The 23,744-nt window shown below is 37.1% G+C and overlaps 1 protein-coding gene across 1 annotated transcript; it reads left to right on the forward strand.

Moving 5' to 3' along the window:
* The first annotated feature begins 1,688 nt into the window (after positions 1–1,688).
* On the forward strand, positions 1,689–23,353 carry LIPN (lipase family member N). The gene is made up of 12 exons (XM_045854162.1): positions 1,689–1,855; positions 1,996–2,090; positions 5,123–5,199; positions 6,427–6,542; positions 7,146–7,263; positions 10,272–10,470; positions 12,086–12,195; positions 14,574–14,710; positions 16,464–16,610; positions 18,031–18,102; positions 18,632–18,703; positions 21,425–23,353. Exons 4-12 carry the CDS (start codon positions 6,435–6,437, stop codon positions 21,656–21,658), a joined length of 1,197 nt encoding a protein of 398 aa, XP_045710118.1. The 5' UTR covers positions 1,689–1,855; positions 1,996–2,090; positions 5,123–5,199; positions 6,427–6,434; the 3' UTR covers positions 21,659–23,353.
* The last annotated feature ends 391 nt before the right edge of the window (positions 23,354–23,744 follow it).

A 23,744-nucleotide genomic window follows, 5' to 3' on the forward strand; every position in this document is an offset into this window, starting at 1 on the left:
TAAAGGGACTAAATGGTAATAGAAAAAAATAAAGATTAAATAAAAAATAAAAGAAATGGAAAATTTAAATCTGGGAAATTATCAAACGTGTAAATGATTTTAAATGCTAGCATAATTTTGGTGACATCTTGGTCAGAAAATTTTAAATCATTAATAAAAACTTTAAAATAATAGTTTGGCATTTGTTGTTGAAGTAAAGTCAATAGAACAAGCCATCTTTCTAGATTGACTGACCTTGAGATCATTGACAGATATTGTACTCCTGATAAATGATTGTAGGTAAAATATTTGTGCACATCTTTTTGGCTAGACAACAGTACTCAAGCTCAGCTGAGGACCAGGGGCCAAGCACTTCAAAAGACACGTTTGATGATTCAGATAGGAGGAAGCTTGGTAAGGAGATATTCAATTCAGGTTGAATATATGATACAAATTCCATCTCGGGTGAGCACTACATGGAAAAATAAAGAATCTGGTTGAAGAAAAGTTGTAGAGAAAAACAAGCATGAGGCTGATAGTATAGCCACTAAGTCAGATACAGCTATCGAGTGCTAATAATGTGATTAGTCCTAATGGAGATGTGCTGAAAATGTAACAATCCTCACATTTCAAAGACTAAGTGCAAAAAAAAGGAGAAGAATGAAAAGTCAATAATATTGGTGACATTTTGAAATGATAACATTTTGGATTTATTGGTTTAAATTAAATGTAATACAAAATGGATTTTACCTGTTTCTGTATATTTTTTAAAATGTGGCTATAAGAAAATTAATTTATATATATTTTACATTACAGTTTTCTTGGACAGCACTGGTATAGACAATCAAGAATAAGGTTATTATTGCCTAAGAAATCTGGTTATTTATACAAAAACTTGAATAATTCTTTACTTATAAAGTTTTTTTATATATGGAGATATGAGAGAATATAGTGTGTGAAAGATCAGATTGTGCCATAGTTTTCACATTTGAGGATAATTATAAGGCTAACTGGTAGTAGTAATTTTTTATTCGTACAATGCAATATTTGAATAATGGTAAACTTATTCCAGTTTAATACAAAAACAAAACAAGATTGATTTTTCCTATGATTTACTTTCTCCTATTAAATTTACCATATAAAAATGTTAAGAAATGTTTGAAACATATGTAAGAGTAAAGAAATACATTAGAATTTATAGCCAAGCTGGTAGCTTAACATCGTTAGTATGACTCAGTAATTAAGCAACCTCTCATCTCACACAATCATTCATTCATTCATTTCTTCATTCACTCAACAAATAGTTTTGATATTGATGGCGTTTAGGAGACAAATAAATCAAGACACTGTGACGCTTGAAAAGCCACCTCCCCATTTTCCGAAGTACTGGGGAGATTCGAAGGTGATTTAACAGTAGCTGCATAAAACAGGAAATTAACTCTGAAAAGAAACAGGAGCATGTATCAAAAGAGCCATTGTTACCTCTTCCTACATTCTAATCACTATTTACCTTTGCAAATTGTTGAGACAATTTAAAAACTAGACCCAACTTGAATTTCTGGCTGGGTGTTCTGCATGTTGTTTTTTTTTTAAAGAATCTTCATTTGAATATACCTCCTACAGGAATTCAGATACAAAATGAGCTCTAGCTAATACCATACATAAATTCTGCACATTAAGTAAGCAGTTAGGCAGGTAAACCTGCTTGGAGGAATGGATGGCATAAATTTCCTCCCATTGGATGGTGTGGCTCTTCCTCTTCATTCTCACAAACCTTTGACCTTTGTCACTGATAGTGTCCTGATCCTGGCACTCCGGGTCGTGGATGTCATCAAAGGCAATAAACAGCACTTCTGGTAATAACTTCTCTTTAAATGTAAGTGATCTTTCTTTTGAGCATTTGGTTTGGGATGGAAAAATGTTCAATTAGCTCTTTTCAAGAATTTTTAATATTTCACTCATTTATGATAGGTAGAAATTTTTATTTGTCATTTCTGTCTTCTACCTCTTTGCCAGAGCCACACTGAATTGGGAGATGGGAGCAGTGTAGTGGAGTAGAAACGAAGATGCATTGACGTCAACACTAAGGAGAACATGCTCCACTCTAACAGGTAATCTCAAAAACAGCATTGTTTCTTATAGATAGTATAGACTTTGACAACCATGCTGTATGGGTAAAAAATTTGAAATTTAAAATGTAATTTAAAATGCCTTTCCTAAAGCCAAAATGTGCTAATGGATCATTTTATGTACACATACACAGGCACACACACACACACACACACACACACACACACACACACACACTTTTGGCTTTATTGGGCCCTGTTTGAATTTTAGGATGCATAATGAATTAGATAAATTGCCTAGTGAACTAGCAACAAATTCTGTGGTCCTGTTCATACAAAGTCTCAAGGGAGTAAAGTTTCAAATTATTTCTTTTTCTAAAATTCTTAGTAGTTTTTATTTTGTTGGTTATGCCTAATTTTTTTTTTACTTTGAATTGTGTTGAAGGGGAAATTATACCCCCTTTAATACAGTCATGTGCTAATAAAAGGCAATCTTTGGGGAGAATGAAGCAAACAAAAAAATGAGGTGTAATAGCAAACGTATTTTGAATTAGAACATTGGAAAAAAACAATAATCCTTTCCCCAGATAGATATCAAGTTCAAGGATGTATGTTCAACTACGTATTTTCAGCCATCTTAATGATCAAATGGGCAGCCATCATTAAACAATTTGCTGAAGCTGGATATGGTCCTTGGACCAAGGTATCAGAAATACCACAAGCCTTTTGAAAAGCTACGTTAATTGACGTTTTAGCTAACATGCTTTTCCAGCTCTAATGTCATCTAGCTTTATGGGGGGTGGGGGAAGCAGGAAAAATTTGAGCTTTTAGAGATTATCAACTCTCATTTTATATTTCACAGAGCCAAGGAAGAAGTTTCAATGTATTTTATTTTAATTCATTTCAATATATTAAGTAATTACTGAAATAACAAGTCTACATAAGAAGAATGGTGAAAACATTGTGGAAAAATTAGCCACATTTATTTGTTATGGCTTTGTAGCTATACAAACAAAAGCAAACAGAAGGTATTTAATAATCTTCAGTGTTGAGGAAGGAATATAAGGAGGCAATGGGGTAGAAATTATTTTGAGATTTAAGCTAGTCTACACAGTCTGTAAAAGCCTGAGAAGTTTAACTATATTTACGCTATTTCCACAATAAGTGATGGCAACAAATCATCATTAATAATAATACTTTGCTTCCTAGAACTCTCCAAAGAGTCTACTGGTCTTGTTAGAAAGGGATGATTTTAAAGTCGTAATTCATGAGAGATCCCAGACAAGTCCACACAGCTCTGCCACTGTGCTGTACATCATGGCAAAGCATGGCTGAGTCTTTCATCCAAGGCTGAGGACAGATTGGTATCTGACCTTTCCACCTATTCCAACAAGCCGAGTGCTTTCTTTCACTCCACCTTAGTTTAAATGGCATAAAATTTCTCACACAAGTTGGATAGATTTAGGATTTGGACAAATATGGATAATCTTTGTTTTTGAAAGAATTTGAGCATGAGCCCAAACTAATAAAACTTAAACTCCTGTATCATACTGAATAGCAATTTAACCTTTCTTCATGCTGGAAGATGAAAGAGATTTAAATACCACTTGGGCTCTAAAGGTAGGCTAAGTGAAGTAAAAAATTGAGGCACTATGCCTCCGTTGTCTAGTATGTCAGGTGGTGCTTAAGGCTAAACTGTCTTTACTCTCCTTGGGTCTCCATCTCTACCTTGTTTAGGGCAGCTGCTGAAAGGTCGGTGTGTTAGCTCCCCAGTGGTTGCTGCCCAGGTTGACAGCAGGTTGAATCTCTTTAACATAGGGGTCAGTTTCCTCTGCCACAGGGCTAGTTCCAAAGTCTTTCTGGACTCAAGAGCTGGGAGTCAGGATGGCTCATCTTGTGAATTTAGTTACATTCACATGCCTACGCACCAGGTTAGCAATTTCAGCTTTTTCATCTCGTAACACACATAAACTAATTACTAAAGTTCTGTCACACACCAAAAACTATATATATTTTTGCTGATATGACAAAAATAGGTATAATTATTATTGATTTACCAAAAAAAAATAGTAATCACCTACCCTTTTTGCTCTAATGTGATTTTTTAAAAAATCAAATAAATGCCTTTACTTGTATGTAAGGATTTCTGGTACTAAGAATTAACCAATCAGAATGCAATCTTATTATGCGACATGACCAATAAGAGGCAACTTTATTATATGACCCATATATTCATGATTCAAGACAGGATAGTCAGACCAGAGAGCTATTGTTGTGTTGGCTGTTGTTATTTTTTTATTTGACATTCTAAGGGAAAAGAGGTCAGTGACTCTGACTAAATAGTCAGGTATTGCATATTTTAAAAATTCTTGTGGCACATTGGTCTCGTGGCATTAGATGGTTGACATCATTACTTTCACATATAGTTGACTCTTAAACAACAAGGGGGTTATGGGTACTGATCCCTTACCCCATCAAAGTCTATGCTTGACTCCCCAAAGACTTAACTACTAGTAGTATACTGTTAACAGTAAACCTTACTGATAACAGAAATAGTTGATTAGCATGTATTTTGCACATTATAGGTATTATATACTATATTCTTACAATAAAGTAAGTTACAGTAAAGAATGATGTTAAGGAAATCATAAGGAAGAGAAAATACATTTACAATATCTACTGAAAAATGTGCATATAAGTGGACCCACGTAGTTCAAACATGTGGTGTTCAAGCACCAACTGGACATTGCCTCATCTGACTTGCACAGTAATGCCGTAGGGTTGAGGAGGTAGCTATTATTATGTCTGCTTTTGTGTGTTAGGATCCTGAATGCATTCTACTTCCCTATTTGACTCACTGGTTTCAAAATGTTGCTGAATCCTCCCAGTAGTGGTAGACACTCAGTGGAAACATGAAAGATTTCAGTCAAACTGGTTATTTGGCGTCCTTTAGACCATTGTTTCCCAATCCACGGGTGCACTGTGGCATTCAGTGTGCTGGGAAGACGCCCTGGGCGTGCCTGTCTTATCTGCCTAGCTTCTAACTGTCACTGCAACCATATCTCATTCTTCAGCCTGATGTCGAATGCCGAAGGTCAGAGGTTCCTAACCCATAGGAGTCGTTGGGAGCAGGGGAAGCTCACTTAACAAGGTAAGATCAAGATTTATCACTAGCAGGAGGCAGTCGGGCACAGCAGTCACATGTACGGGCTCTGCAGGGAGGCTGCCTGTGTTCTTGTTGTATTTCTGTCACCTGTTGGTTCTGTAACCTTGAGCAGATCTTAAATCTCTCTGAGTCTTTGGTTTTTTCTCCATTAATAAAATCAGGATAATAACAGTAACTACCTCGTGGAGTTTTTTGAGGTTTAAATAACATATCTGAAACAGTTAGAACACTGCCTGGCACAGGCCAAGCATTCAAAAGATGTCTATTATTTGTTTCAAAAGTGTTTTAAATTATACAACATTTACAGATATAAAATTGTCTTCAACCAGATAGATGGAAGGTTGTTTCATTTCAAAAGTAAATTCTGAGTTTCTAGAAGTCAGTCATTAATTTGTTAGAGCAGAGACTCCCTGCTATGACCTTCTTCCTCATTCTTAGATTAAGTAGTGAAAGAGTTTACACTGCACTTAGTGTTTTATTTATCACTTAATCCTCTCTCTAACCTGTAATCTTTCCCTATAACCATGTAACATGATTATCTTAACTCCACCATCAAGGAAGCCAGGAGACAACGCCACTAAAAATAACTCGCCCGAGGTTAGGAATCTCGTTTGTAGTGCAGCTGGACTTCAATCTCAGGCCAGAGGAGTTCTCATGTGACCAGCACTGGACACTGAGATGATGCTGGCCTTTGAAGAGACATGATTAAGCCATGCCACAGAGTACAGATTGCACTTTTATTTAAAATTTGCCATTTGGGTGACCACTACAGAAATAATTACATCGCTAGAAACCTATCGCGAGCTTGTTTGGTTGAAGCTTCAGTTCTTGTTTGTTTTGTAGGATGCTTGCTAGACTGTAGGCTACTTCCACTTTTAGTTTTGCCATAGTGTGAATTTTTAGATGTTCCGGCAACTCACAAGTGAACAAAGACTTAAAATAATTTAAAAATTGTGATTAAAATAAGACAAAATAAGACTTCATACATACTAAAATTCATTTTATTTTCAGAAATGGACTATATCAAGGTAGTTTTTATGTGAAAAAAATATTTTAATGATCTTCAGAGTTAGCTCACTGTACTTTTTCCCTTCCACACTTTGTCAGCTTTCTCAGGATGTTAGTTAAATTTTTTATTAGGGTACTATACTCATTTCATTAATTCACTCTGATCCTTGACATTAATCTGTGATATTAAATGTTTTATGCTAGGCATTCCCATGATGTGGCTGTTTTTAACAACAACCTGTTTGATTTGTGGAACTTTAAATGGTGATAGATTCTTTAATTTCGAAAATGAAGCAAACCCTGAAGTGTGGATGAATATTGTAAGTCATGGAAAATTCTGAAGAACATCAAATAAAGCAGATTAATGGGTTATGAAATTATTAAAGGATCTGTTATAGCTGAACATCTCTGATAAGAAAAGAGATATAAACAGGAGATTTTTAACATTTCTCCAAAAGTCAAGCTAGGTAGATCGAATCTTTTGGCTGAATAAATAATACTTTCTAGTAATACAAAGCAGAACTGTATTTTTATAAACAATTTATATTTCAAGAATATTAGAAATTTATATTTTAAGCCACCCAGATGATATTTATGACTGCTGCTTACTGGCTATGATTTTATTATCTTTAACCAAAAAAGGATCTTAAAAGACAATTGACTTGAGAATATAGTTTTATCAACAGAATGGGGCATTGCTAAATATTATCTCCCCCCTCAAAAAAAAGCCAATAGTAGACATTTTAAAATATTCTACTTACTTTTTTATCAAGACTTTATATAGTAAATTAATTTTACAGTTACCTAGTGCTACAGATTACAGATAATTTACTCCAATAAGCACATACCAGATGATTTGTTCTAGCTTCTATTGATGACACTTAAAGAAGATGTTTGGCTAACACTGTCTTTTCGCGGGGCAGAGCGAAATCATCACCTATAATGGCTACCCCAGTGAGGAGTATGAGGTCGTCACTCAAGATGGGTACATCCTCAGCATCAACAGGATTCCCCATGGGCGAAGAGCTACTAGCAGCACAGGTGCAAAATGTCTCTCCTGCTAAGAAGGACTGCGTGTGACTAAAATTCAGTACTGGCTTTTCTTTAAGAGCATGACTGATTTCTCAAAACTTGTTTGAATTTTACATTAGCATGTTTTAATTTTTTTGTTGTTTAAGCTGTTGCAGTTGTTCTCATTTTTCTTTCCTTCTCCTCCCTCACTCAGCTCTGCCCTCTCCCCACCTCAAACCAATCCCCATATTGTTGTCCCCCTCCACGGGTGTGCATAAATGTTCTTCGTTAAATCCCTTCACCATCTCTCATCCCATCCCTGCCTCTAACAGCTGTCAGTTTTTGTTAGGTATCTAAGCTTCTGTCATGATCTTGTTAGTTTATTGTGTTCATCAGATTTCACATATTCAGATCATGTGGTATTGGTCTTTCATTGACTGGCTTAATTCACTTAGCATAATTTTCTCCAGGTCCATTCATACTGTTGCAAAATATAATAATTTCTTCTTTTGACTGCTGCATAGTATTCCATTGTGAAAATGTACCACAGCTTTTTAATCAACTCATCCAGTGATGGAAACTTACTCTGTTTCCAAATCTTGACTATTGTCAATAGCTCTGCCATAAACATAGAGGTGCATATATTTTTTTGTATTGATGTTCAATATCTTTGGTGTATATTCCTAGAAATGGAACTGCTGAGTCAAAAGGCAGTTCCATCTTTAATTTTTTTAAGGATACTCCATACAGTTTTCCATAGCAGCTGCACCAATCTGCATCCCCACCAACGGTGCACTAGGGTTCCCTTTTGTCCACATCCTCTCCAGCACTTGTTGTCTGTTGATTTATTGATAGTAGCAATTCTGCCACGTGAAGGTGACATCTCACTAAGGTTTTAATTTGCATTTCTCTGGTGATTAATGATGTTGAGCATTTTTTATAAGTCTAAGGCCCTCTGTTTCTTCAAGGGAAGGAAAGAGAACTTCAAATGGGGACTTTCACAGTATGGGAATCAATCTCACATTAGTCTTTAAATGGTTAACAAGGAGTCTCATTCTTTTCTAATACTCTGAAGACAGCCAAGAACCTAAAGCTACAGAGGGCAAGCCTGGTCTTGCTGACTGCAACCAGGCTTGCTCATTAGGGTGTGAATGTAAAGGTAGAGCTCACATTTTGTTGGCTCATTATTAATTTCTTATATGATAAATTGCTGTATTCCAAGAAAGTGAGTTTTCTCACTGTTGGAAAGGGATTTGCTAGATTGTAGGAGGTTGACTATGGGGTACCCCCAAAGAGTCTCTATGGCCCCCACTAAAAGCAATAGGCCTCCCTCTTCAGGATAAAAATTCAACTTAAATGGTTGATGATTGAAATGTTTTCCATGACAGGAAACAATAACATGCACATAAGCTTTGACCTGAGGGAATGATCGTTTGTAGAATGAAAGAACATGGGGTTAACATAGCCCCATTCTAGGATGAGGGGCCAGCCATGCACACGCAGAGGAATTACACTCTCTAAAGGGGAATGGAGAACTGCAGAGCCTCTGAGCGGGGAGAGAGTGAGCAAAATCTCTGCCAAGCCTTGGTGGCAAATCATCTACCATGATTGTCATGGCACATCCCCCACCACCTCCATCTCCATCTAGAGGCGGCTGTCCTCATGTTGTTTGCCATTGTCTCTGTGAGAAAGAAATGTTTAATTCAAGAGTTTACAAAAGGGGGAAAGCTGTGATGTTGGTTGGATTATCTGACAAAACATGAGATACTCAGTTAAAGTGGAATTTCAGATGAACAACAAACAAGTTTTTTGTGTATGTCCCATTTGAGGATATAGTACTTAGACAAAAAAGTTATTCATTGTTTACCTGAAATTCAAATTTAATAGGACTTTCTGGGTATTTTTGTTTATCTTGCTTATTTTCTGATAAATCTGGCAACACTCTGGCAACTAAATCTCCTCCAGGCATTGGGGAAAGGGGACTATGGAATACAGAAGAAGAAAACTTTTCCAAGGGATGGTTTTGCTCCAAGAGGGAGAATTTGGGAAGACTTGGAATTAAAAAATCATTTATTAGTTGTATTGTTCCAAAAGCGTTATATTAATTTAAGTCAGGTAAACTTTGCAGCAACCCCACGGAGTCAATACTATTGATAGTTATTTTGCAGATGATGAAACTAAGGCAAACCGGCTATGAAATAGATGAAGTCAAACCAATAACAAGTGACAGAACAAGGGTCCAACCCCAGGCAGCCTGACTCCAGAGCCTGTCTTCCTAACAACTAAACTGTAGTGCCTTTTAGGAACATTTAAACCTGGTCCTTCTCATCTCCCCAAATGAATACTCTCTCCATTGGGAATTTGAGAGTTAGCAGTGGAATGTTGAGCTGATTTTACTATTACAGTTTTCAAATGCTCTCCAGTGGGTTGAAGCTCAGGGTTTGGTTAGAAGTTTGGTGAAAAATTAGTGATTGTCCATTTATATACACTCCCTCTTCCCCTGTGGAGAAAGGACTGGAAGAGGGATAGGACTTCATAAAATGCGATCACTTTCATGTCTCTGTGAGACAAACCCAGAAGACACGTAAACATGAAAACATGGAGCAGAACAGTTACAAACACGTTTGAAAGGAAACAGAAGTCAGCCCGAGTCCTGGCTCTGTACCTTGCTAGCTGGGTGACCCCTTGGGAAAGTCAATTACCTTAAGTCGTGGTTTCCACATCTGTGAAATGAGGATCCTCAAAAGAGTAGCTACTTTATAGAGTTATCATAAGAATTTAATAAGCTCTTACATGTCAGTCAGTTGGCATAACACCAGGTGCAAAGTATGTGCTCAAGAAATTTATGTGATCAAGAACTCTTCATTAATGACAGGGAAAAAGTGAATATTGTTTTTGGTTTTTGCTTTTTCTGGTGTGAGGTGTATGTGTGTGTTTCTGTCATATTCCTGGGATGCTTTATTTATCATAAGTTATTTTCTCATGATCTATCTATTTATCTAAAGATCTCTCCTCTCTCCTTCCCCCCTTTATTTCAGGACCAAGGCCAGTTGTGTACATGCAACATGCGCTGTTTGCGGACAATGCCTCTTGGCTTGAGAATTATGCCAATGGGAGCCTTGGATTCATTCTAGCAGATGCAGGTTATGACGTCTGGATGGGGAACAGTCGGGGCAACACTTGGTCAAGAAGACACAAAACACTGTCAGTGACTGAAGAGAAATTCTGGGCCTTTAGGTAAACTGTATCTAAGAAAAATCATAAAGAAAGTTGGAGACAATTTCTTTGAATGTAATAGTGTGAATGATGTTAATGACAATCTATGATATTTGAAATCACAGTTCCTTGTAGTTCTTACTAACATCTCAAAGGACAGAAACAGCAAGAAGTGATTTCCACTGATTCTCCACATAGGCAAATTACATCATTTTAACACAATTATTTTAACATCCAATTCTATCCAATGTTATACATTTAAAGTATGTCACAGGGACAGCTCGGGAAATTTTTATGACCACAGTAGGCACTCACTCAATACTTATGGAGTGCCTAATAATATACACTGTTCTAGGTCTTGAACATTCAAAAGTGAACAAAGTCCCTACCGTCTCAAAGCTTACATTCATTCTGGTGCTGCTAACACAAGTCTTTTTTCTTGGACAGCCAATCAATTTTGCAATGATGTGTATCACTACTACTTTTTATTTAGAGAAACTGGTTGAACTGTAGAGAACACCGTTTTTAGGAAAATTCCAATTTGAAGTCTTTAAAACCTTGTTAATGGGCAATGGAAAAGCATCCCTTGATATGTGATTGTTTCTTTTAGTGCAAGTGTTTTCCGCTGTCATCAGGAGGCTTCCCTTCCCAGGCCCAAAGTCCCTATTCATATGCAAGCCCACTGCTAGAACAGAGTGGACATTCCTACCGTGTTGATGAAATGCTCAGATCCCCCTGACAGGCTGAGGAGAAAGGAAGGGTAGAATGAATTGTTAGGGTCAGAGGTTTGGGGCAGTGCGGCGAGCGTCAGGAAGTATTTTGTGTCACCCGTCCTTGGAGGGGAGCTCAGATCTTATTTATTGTCAGGCACCACAATTTTCATCCTTGGGAATATCAATCTAGAGATTTCCTCACGTGTTGTTTTCACAAACGGTCCTCTCACCCAGGGCGTACCTGACTCCACTAAATGTGATGTATTAACTGTTCTCCTGTGTTAATGCCAGCTGAACTGGTACTATAAGATTTTGGTGTATGTTGAATAATATTCATTTACATGGACAGAAATATTAATAATAACAACATCTAACTGAGTGCCTACTAGCAATCAGTGTTGTTTCTTTAACACTATCCAAACCTTAGATCATCCCTGATATATAGCAGGTGCTGTTACGTTCATGTTACAGATAAGAAAACTTAGGCTTAGAGCATGTAAGTAACTAATCTAAAGTTATTCAGCTCGTAAATGCTGGAATCATGATTTACAATCAGTTCTGTTTCCGAAGTGGGGCATTAAAATGGTCCTAAGAGTGTTTGGTCCCCAGGACAGGGGGAGCTTGAAGTAGAGGCATGCAAACTAGACAGGAAAGAAAAGTGAAAGAAACAATGGAAGGGAGTAAAGAGGAGTGATAAGACTGAACCGCAGATAGTGTGCACAAGTCTTGGATCATTCCTGTTGTTAGAAAGTGACCTGCATGAATGCAGTGAACAAAAGCTAATAGCCTACATATAGTTGGATAAATATGACATATACACGAAAGGAGTGGACAGTATGGAATTCTGTGTGTAAAAATAAGTGAACAAATGCTCTGATTTTAAACCTAGTTGTATTGATAAGCCCCTGTTTTATTTATTGCAGTTTTGATGAAATGGCCAAATATGACCTCCCAAGAATAATAGACTTCATTGTACATAAAACTGGGCAGGAGAAGTTGTATTTTATTGGACATTCACTTGGCACTACAATAGGTATGTTTATGAGAGTCAGTGTTTTACAAGGGTCAGAGTCTTCCAAGAGTTCGCTTTTAAAGTGGATCAGAGTTACCACCATTGATAGTGTCCTTACTACTGTGTCCTGTGCTAAGCACATAACTCTAGTGCCCTAGGTGACTGCAAACCTGAATTTCAGAGACTCTATGGGGGCCAAATCTTTCCTCATTTCTGAACACATTTGTAACAGTGATGCCATGTCCCAGAATAGCATGTACCCAAAATCCAAATAAGTATCCAGAGAGTAAGTTTCTAGGCTCCCTCTGAGTTGAAAAAGTAAAGCCTAATGACATAAAGTAATCCCTGAAGAATATACGAACACATCAATCATAGCTTCCCCAAATCCACATGGAATTTTAAAAATAAATAAATAAAAGGGAGGAGCTTATATTTACATTTGAACAAATTGAAAAGATGTGATCACATTTTTTGAGTTGGAACACATAAGCTTACCATAATAAATCAACTGGGCTTATCTATTTAGCATGTAATTTAATATTACAGAATAGCAATTAAATGTAAAAAAACTTTGAGACCAAGATGCTGCTCTTTGAAAACATACTTCTTAGTGATTACCTAGATCTTTTAGGGGTGGGAATCAATAACCTAATTCCAAATAAAAATGTAAAAGGATCCATACTATTAAAAGTGTGAATTTATTAGAGATCTTCCACTGAAGTTTCCAATTTTAAGAAATCTAGTTATATGAAAAATATTTAAGTAGGGGTGAAACTGTGCAAGAGGCAATATGCATTCTTACAGTAGTCTCATTGTTACCTTATCATCAACAAGAATTATATATTTATCAGTGCTTTATACCAATTGGCAGCTTACAAGCTTGGAATAGGCAGTGAGCACCAGAGAGCACATTCTATAAGGGTATCAAAGAACTAACAGGAGATACCCCCCTCAAAAAATGTCACTAACAGACAAATAATTACACCATCATAACTAACACTTATCAAGCATTTACTAGGTTTAGAGACCCGTGTTTAGGAACTTTCCCATAATACTCTCTAAGTTTCAGAACAATCCCGCTATTATTTCTGTCTCATAGAAGAGGAAACCTAAATTCAGAGAAATTAAGTGGATTGTTCAAGGCCTCTTTGCACGTAAGAGACAGAAAGAACACAGATTTGAACCAGGTCAGTTTGACTTTCTCCATGAGGTGTCTGGGCATCGAATGGAGCAGGAAGAAATGACTTGAGTGGGGTCTAGAAAAGTGGGTAAGACTTAGATAGGCTCTTATATCTGCTCTGCCAAGAAAACAGAAAAGTTGATCATCAGTGCTCTGTATTGCATTTAGGACATAAAAGTTTTTAGTGACCATTATTTGCACATTGGGCAGAGCAATTCTTGTTTTATGGGGAAGACCCACCCAATCTTTGCAGGGCACTTAGCTATCCTGGCCCCAGCTCACTAAGTGATAATAAGACTCCCCAGTGAGGATGACCACCATAACACACACAGAGATCTTCTAGATGGAGGTATTATGCTTGTTTCAGAGTCTTGTATCAATGGCTCAGTAAATTGATAAAAAAAAAAAAAACCTCTTTTCTTGGCCAGCACAGTTTCAATAAGAATTTCAGAGGGTAAAAAAGAAGCTTCTGCTGTGGCCACACACACACACAGTGGTAGGGGGTGAGAAAAGGCACTTGGAAAATTGAATACACAGAAACTCCACATAACTCCTTCTGTGTGGAGCTGATCCCCAGCCACATCCCCATAGAGTGAGCAATGGGCACAATGCTATTGCTTAAAGATCAGAGCAAATGGAGACACCTGGTTCTTCCTGGGACCATGGTGGACCGAGGGAAATCCCCTTTCTTCTTGGAAGCAGGAAAAATTCTGGAGGGTTGCTAAGCATCTGGTGCAGCACTATGAGCAATGAAATCTCATTCCATTGTGAGAAAGAGAAACTGGAATAACTCGATGATGCTGCAGAAAGATCTGAGTCACCTCCCGTGAATTGATTCTTTACATCTGAAAGCTCTGGGACTCATTCTGGTAACTCAGAGTTGGGGGTAAGATGGCAATATTGCCAGCACTTAACCCCATGCTTTGGAAGTGAGGTTATCCATAGTTCACTTGGCAGTAGTTGCTTTGGCAGCTTATCCTTCACTCCCTCACTTTCCCCAAGCAAGTGAAATTGTCCAGAATTTTCTTTAAAAAAGGGGACTTGAGAGGAGAGAGGACTGAAGGCAGATTTCCCTTGCAGAATAACTCAGAAGAGTCTCCCAATTCATTCCCAAGATCACTGTAATAGAAGGATAAAAATGACAAAGTCCCATTTTTGTTAGTAGAAACATTGTGTGTGTCTCATTTTTACAAGATTGTCTTGTCTCCTGTTCCCTCAGGGTTTGTGGCCTTTTCCACCATGCCTGAAGTGGCACAAAGAATCAAAATGAATTTCGCCTTGGGTCCCGTGGTCTCATTCAAATATCCAAAGAGCATTTTTACCAGTTTTTTCCTACTTCCAAGTTCTGCAATCAAGGTAGGCTCTCTAGTTCACCAAAATGTATCCAAGGGTCTCATTTTGGGTCATAGATCCTTATTACTTTTAAATCTGTTATGAAGTAAAAATAGGAAGTTTAGATGAAACCTGTGGAAAGCAGACTCTGCAACCAGATGCTGATCCATGCCCATGTGGGTCCATGCCTGTACCATAGTATCTACAGTTCTCATTCACAATTTATGGTGCTCTGTCATTAACAGACCTGACTATGTATTTGATATCAGAGCTTCTAGCTGAGCTCTGTGCTGTGCCAGTTTAAAGTCCATTCATAAGTTGTCTTCTTCCATTCTTGTTCCACTGGGCCGGTCAGTAAACTCACAGCATCCAAATGGAAGACTTTTCTAGTTTTGTATGATCGCAGATGTCCCTGACTTTGATGTTAGATAAACTTGAATAATATAACCCTTCCTATATGGGAGCTTGTTCTCATTTACTAAAGCTATGATTTTAAAGCCTCAATGTCTTACAGTTTAATTATTTATTCAAATATTTCTTGGTTATTTTCCAACAATTGGAAAAGCAGTTTGATTACTAATTGTGAATTTGGAATTTTATCCATTAAGTCTATTTTTCCGTTTGCTTTTTCTTTCTCTAAAAAGGTCATTGGCACAATGAACATGGTATTTTTACCACGATTGTTCCTTAAATTTGGGGCGAAGGATAAAATAAATTTTGGCCAAAATGAAGTCAAGGAGACAAATTGCATATCAGTAATTCACAATAAGATGAGGCCCTGGTTTACAGTGAAGCAGTGGAAATGAGGGAAAAAATTAATTGTGAGCTAAGACAAGGAAGAATTTCCATAGGGCCTGATGATTAGTTTGCTAATAGTTTGATGTACTGTTATTGTGAGCTCACATGATGTAACTTCCCTTCTGTGCTGTTGATAGTTCTCTTTCAAAGTGTGTTGATATCAGTGTTTTCCAAATTTGGACAGAGTTGAGCAGACAAATTAGTTAAATTAAATTAAGAGACAGACACATCTGTCTTCTAACAAACCAGTTTTGCTTATGTCTTGCTTTGCCTACAAAGATTGGATCTGAGGCAAATATTGTCCCTGGCTTATGTGTTTCATATCCCCTACTGTCAAGTTTCCCACCCATTTAAGTCCCATTCCCTGGCCCCTCCCACCACTCCATGATATCTGCTGCTTGTTCTAATTCTCTCATCAGAGATGCCCCACCTGAGGTTCCTTTCCCAAGCCCCAGAAGTTTTACTATGCTGCCTCCCATGACAATGTTTCTTCTGTCCGGTGACAGCCTGTCTTTGGTGCACCACTCTCCACTTTTCAGCATAAGAGCTAATCTGGGACGCTACTAGAAAACCAGTGCACACATGGGTAATAGAGAAAACCCTGTTTTTCCTGTTTATTAAAGCAGATATTTAACCCTAAGGAGAAACCATCCTGCTTTTCTTGCTAGTTAATGAGAAATCAAAAATGAGGCCAATTACAGAATACTGTGACAAGCTACAGGGAAGCTTCATCATGAAGAAGCAAATTTGGGTTTGAGGGTTCTTATACAATCTCTTTGTAAATTATGTCTGGTGATCTTCCCTGGCTGCAGATGGATTTATAAGTAGTTACTTTGCCTGAGTGAAGAGGTCTCCTTGACTGCAACAGTGAATACAAATGCGAATTGATCCCCAAGAATTCATATTCCTGGGATAATGAGAAGGTCAAAAAGTCTGGAAATGGCTCTGGAAAGGATAACTATTTTTTTTATTTTTACAGAGACTTTTTGGTACCAAAGGTTTCCTTTTAGAATATAAATCAGAGAAGCCACCTTCTATCAAAATCTGTAACAATAAAGTATTATGGGTGTTATGTAGTGAATTAATGTCCTTATGGGCTGGATTCAACAAGAAAAATATGAATATGGTATGTATAATGACCATGGGACCATTGTTTTAAGAAATTACAACTTTCTTTTGACTTATTTTGATGTGTCTATTACACTGCATAAATTAATATGGTATTCTAAGCCCTTAAGGGCAGAGATTTGCTATGCATAGATTAGGAATTTAATGAACCGTGAATGTAAAGACTGGGAAACAGAATAAATAAATAAACCTTGCATCCATGGTCAGGTTTAGGAAAATGAGTGTTCTGCAATGGGATTCACATATTCATAATCAGCCATCACCTACTACAGTGAGTTTGATTTTGTAATTAATATAGTGCATTAAAAACTAAAATTCTAGAAAAGAAGAGAAGTACATACAAGCATTGAACTTATTTCACGTGTGCCCTCACATATTGAGTGAGTTTGGCTTCAAATAAAACTCAGCACCTAACTTGGAAATTACAAGACAGAATGCAATGGAGATGGAATCCCTCTTCTGTGAAGAAGCAACAGTCCTGTTTCACCAGCTCTGTTTCCTTGTATTGAGACTTCGAGGAGGAGGAGGAGGAAGGATGAGGAAGAGGAGGAGGAATTGACATTTGCAGAGGAGCGCAGTTGGATAGTTATCTCTGTCATATTCCAAATGACAGCCACATGAGACTGTGGCAGTGAAGCTGGTCCCAAACATTTCTCCACCAGCACACTACTCTTCAAGAAACTAAGTTGTGTTATTCCAAAAACCATGAGGAAACATTGTTCAAAGCTTACTTATTCTAAAGTAAAGATTTTTAATAGTTCTCTTGATTGGCTTTATTATATTCTGAGATATAAAATTATAATTACTATTATATCTCTATAATGTAATCTCTATAATGTTTATAGAGATTGAAGTACAGTACACACAGAAATGATTATTACCTTTTCTTTTACAATGTTTTATTTTATTCTCACAAGAGTCTACCAAATTGGTAGCACAATTTTTAGTATCTTCATTTAATAGACAAAAATACAGAAACTCATACATGTGAAATAACTTGCCCAAAGTCATGAAGATTATAATGAACAGCGTTAGATCTTGAAATCCAGGTTTCTTGATGTACTGAGCTGTGACAGAGCCTGTCCATGCACATCCACACACCTCCACGGCAACTTGCACATAACACCTTTCCTCCATGAGGTCCATCATCGATTCTTCTACTTTAAAATAAACTATCTTATAGTTTCAAAATCAGTGCAGGTTTGCTTTCTAGCAAAGTATGCCCCTGGCCAGCCCATTATTCACTCATGTTCAAGTGTCTGCCATGAATTAAGATTTATGTCAATGCTTTGCCTTGCTATTTTCAGTACCGCAGTATTTGTTTATTAATGTTTACCAGAATTGTTTTCTGTTTCTGAAAAGCATCGCTTATTTCTGTAGATGATTCTTACTGTAACATGTCGTTTGTTTCCCTCCAGAGTCGGATGGACGTGTATATGTCACATGCTCCCACAGGATCTTCGGTACAGAATATCCTGCACATAAAACAGGTAGGGTCTTTGCTGTGGGAACCATTCCAATCCTTATTTTCATTAGATATTGAAAGACAGAGTTAGCAGGCCTCCCCTAAGAAGCTTAGAACCTGGCTTTCCTTTTGTTCTTGTCACTGTCTTCATGGTTTGATTTCCCTGGATTTAAAGAGAGAGGTCAAGGAATGGTGCAGATCACGTAGGTAACATAAGTGAGCCCCATCTTAAGTTAGAGCTTGTGAAATAGGCCCTGAGCTGCAGCAAGAAGGAAACTGGGAAAATCTCAAGAATTTGAGCCTTCCCCAGAGAAAGAAATATCTGAAATTTGACTCCCCGCTATGAGTTTTGTTTTTCCATGAGCTTTTCCTTCAAACCAAGGGAGATCCTTGCTCTCTGTTGACCTTGCTTTTCATAGTGGTAAAAACGTATTTCCACCTTTCTAGTGGTCCAGAAGCCTCCCAGCGTACAGTGTGTTTTTTTAAGATTTGCTGTTATCATTCATGATTCTTATTCTGAATATTATATTTCTTTAAAAAAACACTTATTTCAGCTTTACCGATCTGATGAATTCAGAGCTTACGACTGGGGAAGTGAAGCTGAGAACATGCGTCACTACAATCAGGTGAGTTACTCAGAATGCCCCCAAGCAGGGTGGTTTTGAGACATTGTGGTAAGAAATTATTTGCGAGTGAGAAGAATCCTATCTGATAATTGGTGGTATTCACACTGATAGAGCTTCTTGAAAATTTTCTAATTTTAATAAACACTCATTGCAGAAAATCTTGGAGAAAAAAGCATATATACTAAGGAAATTAAATAATTTATAATTCCTCCACCCAGAGATAACTAGATGTATCAATATTTTGTTGAATTCATTCTAGTCTTTTCAGTGTTATTTCTTTTACATAACTTTCAATATTTCTTTTTTATTTACAGTTATAGCAAGACATAACCAATGCTACTGATGTATTTTTAACATAATTTTTAATGGTACATAATAATGAAAATTGTTTTAGAAAGATCTACAAAAATTTACAGAGTAAATGAATACACATTTCTTGATTCCAGTGAGATATTACATGAATGTTAAAAGAGTATTATCCACCATGAAGAGTTGAATCTTAAGGCATCACTTACCTTTTAACTTTACACACCAAAGTTTATACAGTCTTTCAGCTCTCCTGTGCTTTTAATAATCCTGTTGCCATCATTCTTTTTCTCAAAGTCGAGGTCTGGGCTTCTCCGTATGAACTTAACACATTGAATTTAATTTTTTCAATATTTACCCAGACTGACATATTTAAGACTACTTATTAGTGCAAACAACAATAAATTAAGTTCTTTCTGAGCATCACAACAGTCAATCAGACTAGTCAATTTCTTAGGAATGTATTGAATTGTTAGAGAAATGGTTCTGCCAGCTCTTAAGACAACTATGAAAGCTGTGGATATTATCATTACTATTATTGATCAGCTTGATGAAGGTGTTATTTACACACAATAAAATGTACTAATTTTGTGTGTCCAATTCAATGAGCTTTGACAAATATATTCATTTGTGTAACCATAACACCATTAAGATATAGAACATTTCCATTACCCACAGAAATTTTCTCCTGGTACACAAACTATGTATATTCACAAATGCATATATTCACAAATGTTGAGAAAAAGGCCAGATAAAGTGATTATCTTCAGAGAGGGGAAGAAAGAAAGGGCGAATTGAATGGACATGATGGAGTAAAGGAGGCTCTCATTTTGGACTTCACACACGTCTGTTTTCATCCATTATTTTTATTAAACATGTTTTATATTGCTTACATTTAAAAGAAAAATGAAACAAAAGATATCACAAGTGCATTTAAGATCATTATAATTAAGTACTTTTGTTTTTCATCTTTATTGAGGTAAAAATCACAAATAAAATTTTAAGATTGAAGTGTAAAATGTGATACGTGTGTGATAATGCCCCTAGAATTCATCAACAGTTAGCTAGTCCTACCCTACTCTAGGCCACTCCTGTTTTATTTGTTTGTGATTTTAGATCATTTGAAGTCAATTGTTATTACATTCTAATTTCTGCAGTTTGCCCTCTCCTTAAGTTTCCAGCACAATCATTGTGCTCACTCTGTTTTCCAGGAGAAGAGGACTAACCCAGGCAAACTCCATGAGGCTAGGGATTTCCTTCTCTTTCGTTTGCCAATGTTTTCCCACCTAGCAGAGTACCTGGCACTCACTGGGCCCTTAATATTTATTCATTGCATGAAGGAAATTTCTTAATTTCCCTCTTATCTACCTGAAAATGTGTCTGTCTTCTTGATTCTATCCTTCATTTCTTTCTCAGAAAATGAAAATCCTCTTATTTTCCAAGTTAGCCTGGTCTTGTGTCCTTGACCTCGTCTCTTCTCATCCTTTCTTCACTCTTGCTCCTTTTAGTATCTAAAATGAACTCTTGTTCTTTATGAAAACCAGAGTTACCATAGTCTCCTTGCTACTCAGCCCCCTAACTTGCACTTCCATAATGCAATGATCTTTGATTTTTTCCTTCCTGTTTTGATTGCTGTTTGTGCTCTACTTTGGCTATTCTCTTATCTCCTATGAGTCTGCAAATGTCAGCAGACCCCCAAGATTCCTTACATCCTTCTCTCTTTCTTCCTTGGAGAACTTAGCCATCTGCATAGCTTCAATTATCCTTCCTGTGGACCATCCATACTGCTTTCCTAGATTTTTTCTGGACCTCCTTCAAGGCATTCCACTATATGATACCCATACAGTCTTCCTAAAACAGAGCTCTGAGAAACGACCCTGCTTTGTCCCCAAAACTTCTGAAGCATGTTCAAATACCTTAGCATGGCATTTAGACCTTGACTGTCTATGTTCAATCTCATTTCACATGTTTTCCTGTCTGGGTACATACAGGACAGCCTGCCATTCCTCACTGTGGCATGCATGATCTTCCTGCCTGCTAAGAAGGTCTCCCACCCTCCTTCCTATCGGTCAAAATCCAACCATCACTCAAGAGTCATTTCAATGACTTCTTTTTATATGAAACCCCCAGTTGGAAATAATTTCTTCTTTATCTTTGCTTCTATTGTATTTGTGGAGTGTTTTGCAGCATTTACCATACCTTACTTTGTATACAAATGTTTATTTGGTTATCTTGCCTTTTTTCATTAAACTCCTTGAAGTTAAGGACCATTGCAGGTTTCTTCCTATTTCCCTCAGGGCCTGGCTGAACTGTGAACTTGGTAGATATTGATTTGGCAGCCTTTCTACTCATTTGGATTTGGTTGTTGCTGTGAGGAGCTTCCTCTCGTGAATGCCCTTTCTCTCTCTTCCACAGAGTCGTCCACCACTGTACGACCTGACGGCCATGACAGTGCCCACTGCAGTTTGGGCTGGTGGAAATGATGTTCTTGTGACCCTCGAGGATGTGGCCAGGGTACTCCCCCAGATTGGGAATCTCCATTACTTCAAGCTGTTGCCAGACTGGAACCACTTTGATTTCATCTGGGGCCTCGATGCTGCTCAACGGGTGTACAGTAAAATCATAGATTTGATGAAGGCATATTCTTAACTTCAGTACATCTACATTTAGTTAAAAGTTGCTTCCAAGCCCATGAGGCTTTGGGAAAAATGATAATTGGCAGCTGTGTGGTCTACCCCAACATCCTCCACCTTGTTGATGTTGCTGAGTGTTCCCTCATCGTGGAGTCTCAAAGCGGAATTATTTCAACTGTGCTGCTCTGTCTCTGAGAAATGTCCACACCTGGAATCTCAGAGTCTTTTCCCTTCAGTCAGAGTTAGGCCCCCTTCTTCATCCAAGAAGGCCCAGTAAACTTATCTTTGCTAAATGTACACTCGAGAGGGGAATTAAAAGAGGATTTTTCTTTCCTATTTCAAGTATATACAGTGGCTTCATGAAAATGATACTTGCTTCCCATCCCCCTTTTCAAAGGATTGCACCAAGCTTAGGAGTGCTGGCCTAGAGAACAAGGACTAGTCAAAGCAGCTGTTTGGGAATATATTCTGGGTGGCTGTGAGCCTGTGGCTTCCTTGGAGTCATATTTAAGGCTGTAGTCATTATGGCTATATACATGCAAACCATGAAATAAAGCCTGGTCCATGTCAAGCATGAAAGAAAACAGCAGAATGAAAAACTAACCGAATTCCAGTATTCCAGGAGCTTGTTTTACTTGTTACAAGCTAGAAAAAAAAATAAGAGACAAAATTGGGGATGTCTAGGCTAAACTAAATTACTAATTATTAAACCTATGTACTATAGGTCACCGTCTTAAAAACAAGGTAAAATTATTAAAGCTTTTGATAATAGTGTACTAGAGCTTATTGACAGTAGGAAATAGTCTTAATTTCTAACATATGAGGAATATTGCTCTTGTTTTGCTCTAAAGATAAACTCAGCTAATCAACCATTACATCTTCATCATCCAAGCAGAATATACACAGCTGCATTTGTACCTAAGTGCCATTTAAAGCAGTTCCTAGAAAGCCCAATTTAGACCCAGCAGGGGAGGCACTTGGAATATCCAAACTCCTGCTTTGTTTCAGTCTCCAAATGGTGCCAGACACTGATTTCTAGGATTTAGTAGAGTTTCAAGAGTAGCATGGAGTTTTAGTATCAGTTCAGGCTATACATTTATATTACATGCATTTTTTCTGTTGATATATTTCAATAAAAATATTTTTTTAGAAATGCTAAGCTTCTCTGCTTTAAATTAATACACTAAGAAGTATAGAAGAAAATAATGCCCCACTAATCCCATACCACTACTTTTTATACTGTAGCTCTGCATATGGTAGCAAATATATTACCCATCAGAGAGCTGAGTAATAACTTAGTTTTGCTAAGAGTTTTACATGAAATATCTCATTTGAAACTTATAGCTCTATGAAATAGTACTATGGTAATTTTCATTTTACAGAGGAGAAAATTGAGGAACAGAGAAAAAATAAGGCATATAAGCCAAATGTGCCTAAGACTATACAAGTGAAGGAGTCGTGATTTCAACCCAGGAGGTCTGATATCCCCAAATCCACACTTCAGCTTATCCTTGTGTAAATGTTTAGAGGCTCCATAAGAGACAGTGGTCATATTTCTATTAACCTAGGCTGAAATTACCTGGAAAATTAAGGAAGCAGATAGGAAAATAATTTTTTCTTCAAATTCGAAGCATTAAATTGAGATGAGTGGATAGAACTACCATATGATTCAACAGTCCTACTTCTGAGTATATATCCAAAGGAAATGAAATCACTGTTTTGAAAAGATATCTGCACTCCCATGTTTATTGAAACATTATTCACAGTAGTCAAGACACAGAAACAACATATATATACACATGCACATATGTCTATGAATATATACACATATTCATTATATGTATGGATGTGTATATATATACATATATGTTCATATAATTTTCAGCCATACAAAGAAGGAAATCCTGCCATTTGCAACAACATGGATGGACCTTGAAGACATTATGCTAAGTGAAATAAGTCAGACAGAAAAAGACAAATACTGCATAATCTCACTTATACATGGAATATAAAAACATCAAACTCATAGGAACAGAGAGTATGATGGTGTTGCCAGAGAATGAGAGGCAGGGGAAGTGGGGAAAAGCTGGTCCAAGACAAAC

This window comes from Phyllostomus hastatus, unplaced genomic scaffold, assembly GCF_019186645.2.
Source record: "Phyllostomus hastatus isolate PE091 unplaced genomic scaffold, TTU_PhHast_1.1 phas_scaffold_1066, whole genome shotgun sequence".
NCBI lineage: Eukaryota > Metazoa > Chordata > Mammalia > Chiroptera > Phyllostomidae > Phyllostomus > Phyllostomus hastatus.

Excerpts from the sequence above, each read along its gene's own strand:
- LIPN (XM_045854162.1), top strand. The coding sequence starts at position 6,435 with ATGATGTGGCTGTTTTTAACAACAACCTGTTTGATTTGTGGAACTTTA. Across the intron at positions 14,711-16,463 it reads TTCCAAGTTCTGCAATCAAG|AGACTTTTTGGTACCAAAGG; the intron begins GTAGGCTCTCTA and ends TTATTTTTACAG. Across the intron at positions 16,611-18,030 it reads ACAAGAAAAATATGAATATG|AGTCGGATGGACGTGTATAT; the intron begins GTATGTATAATG and ends GTTTCCCTCCAG.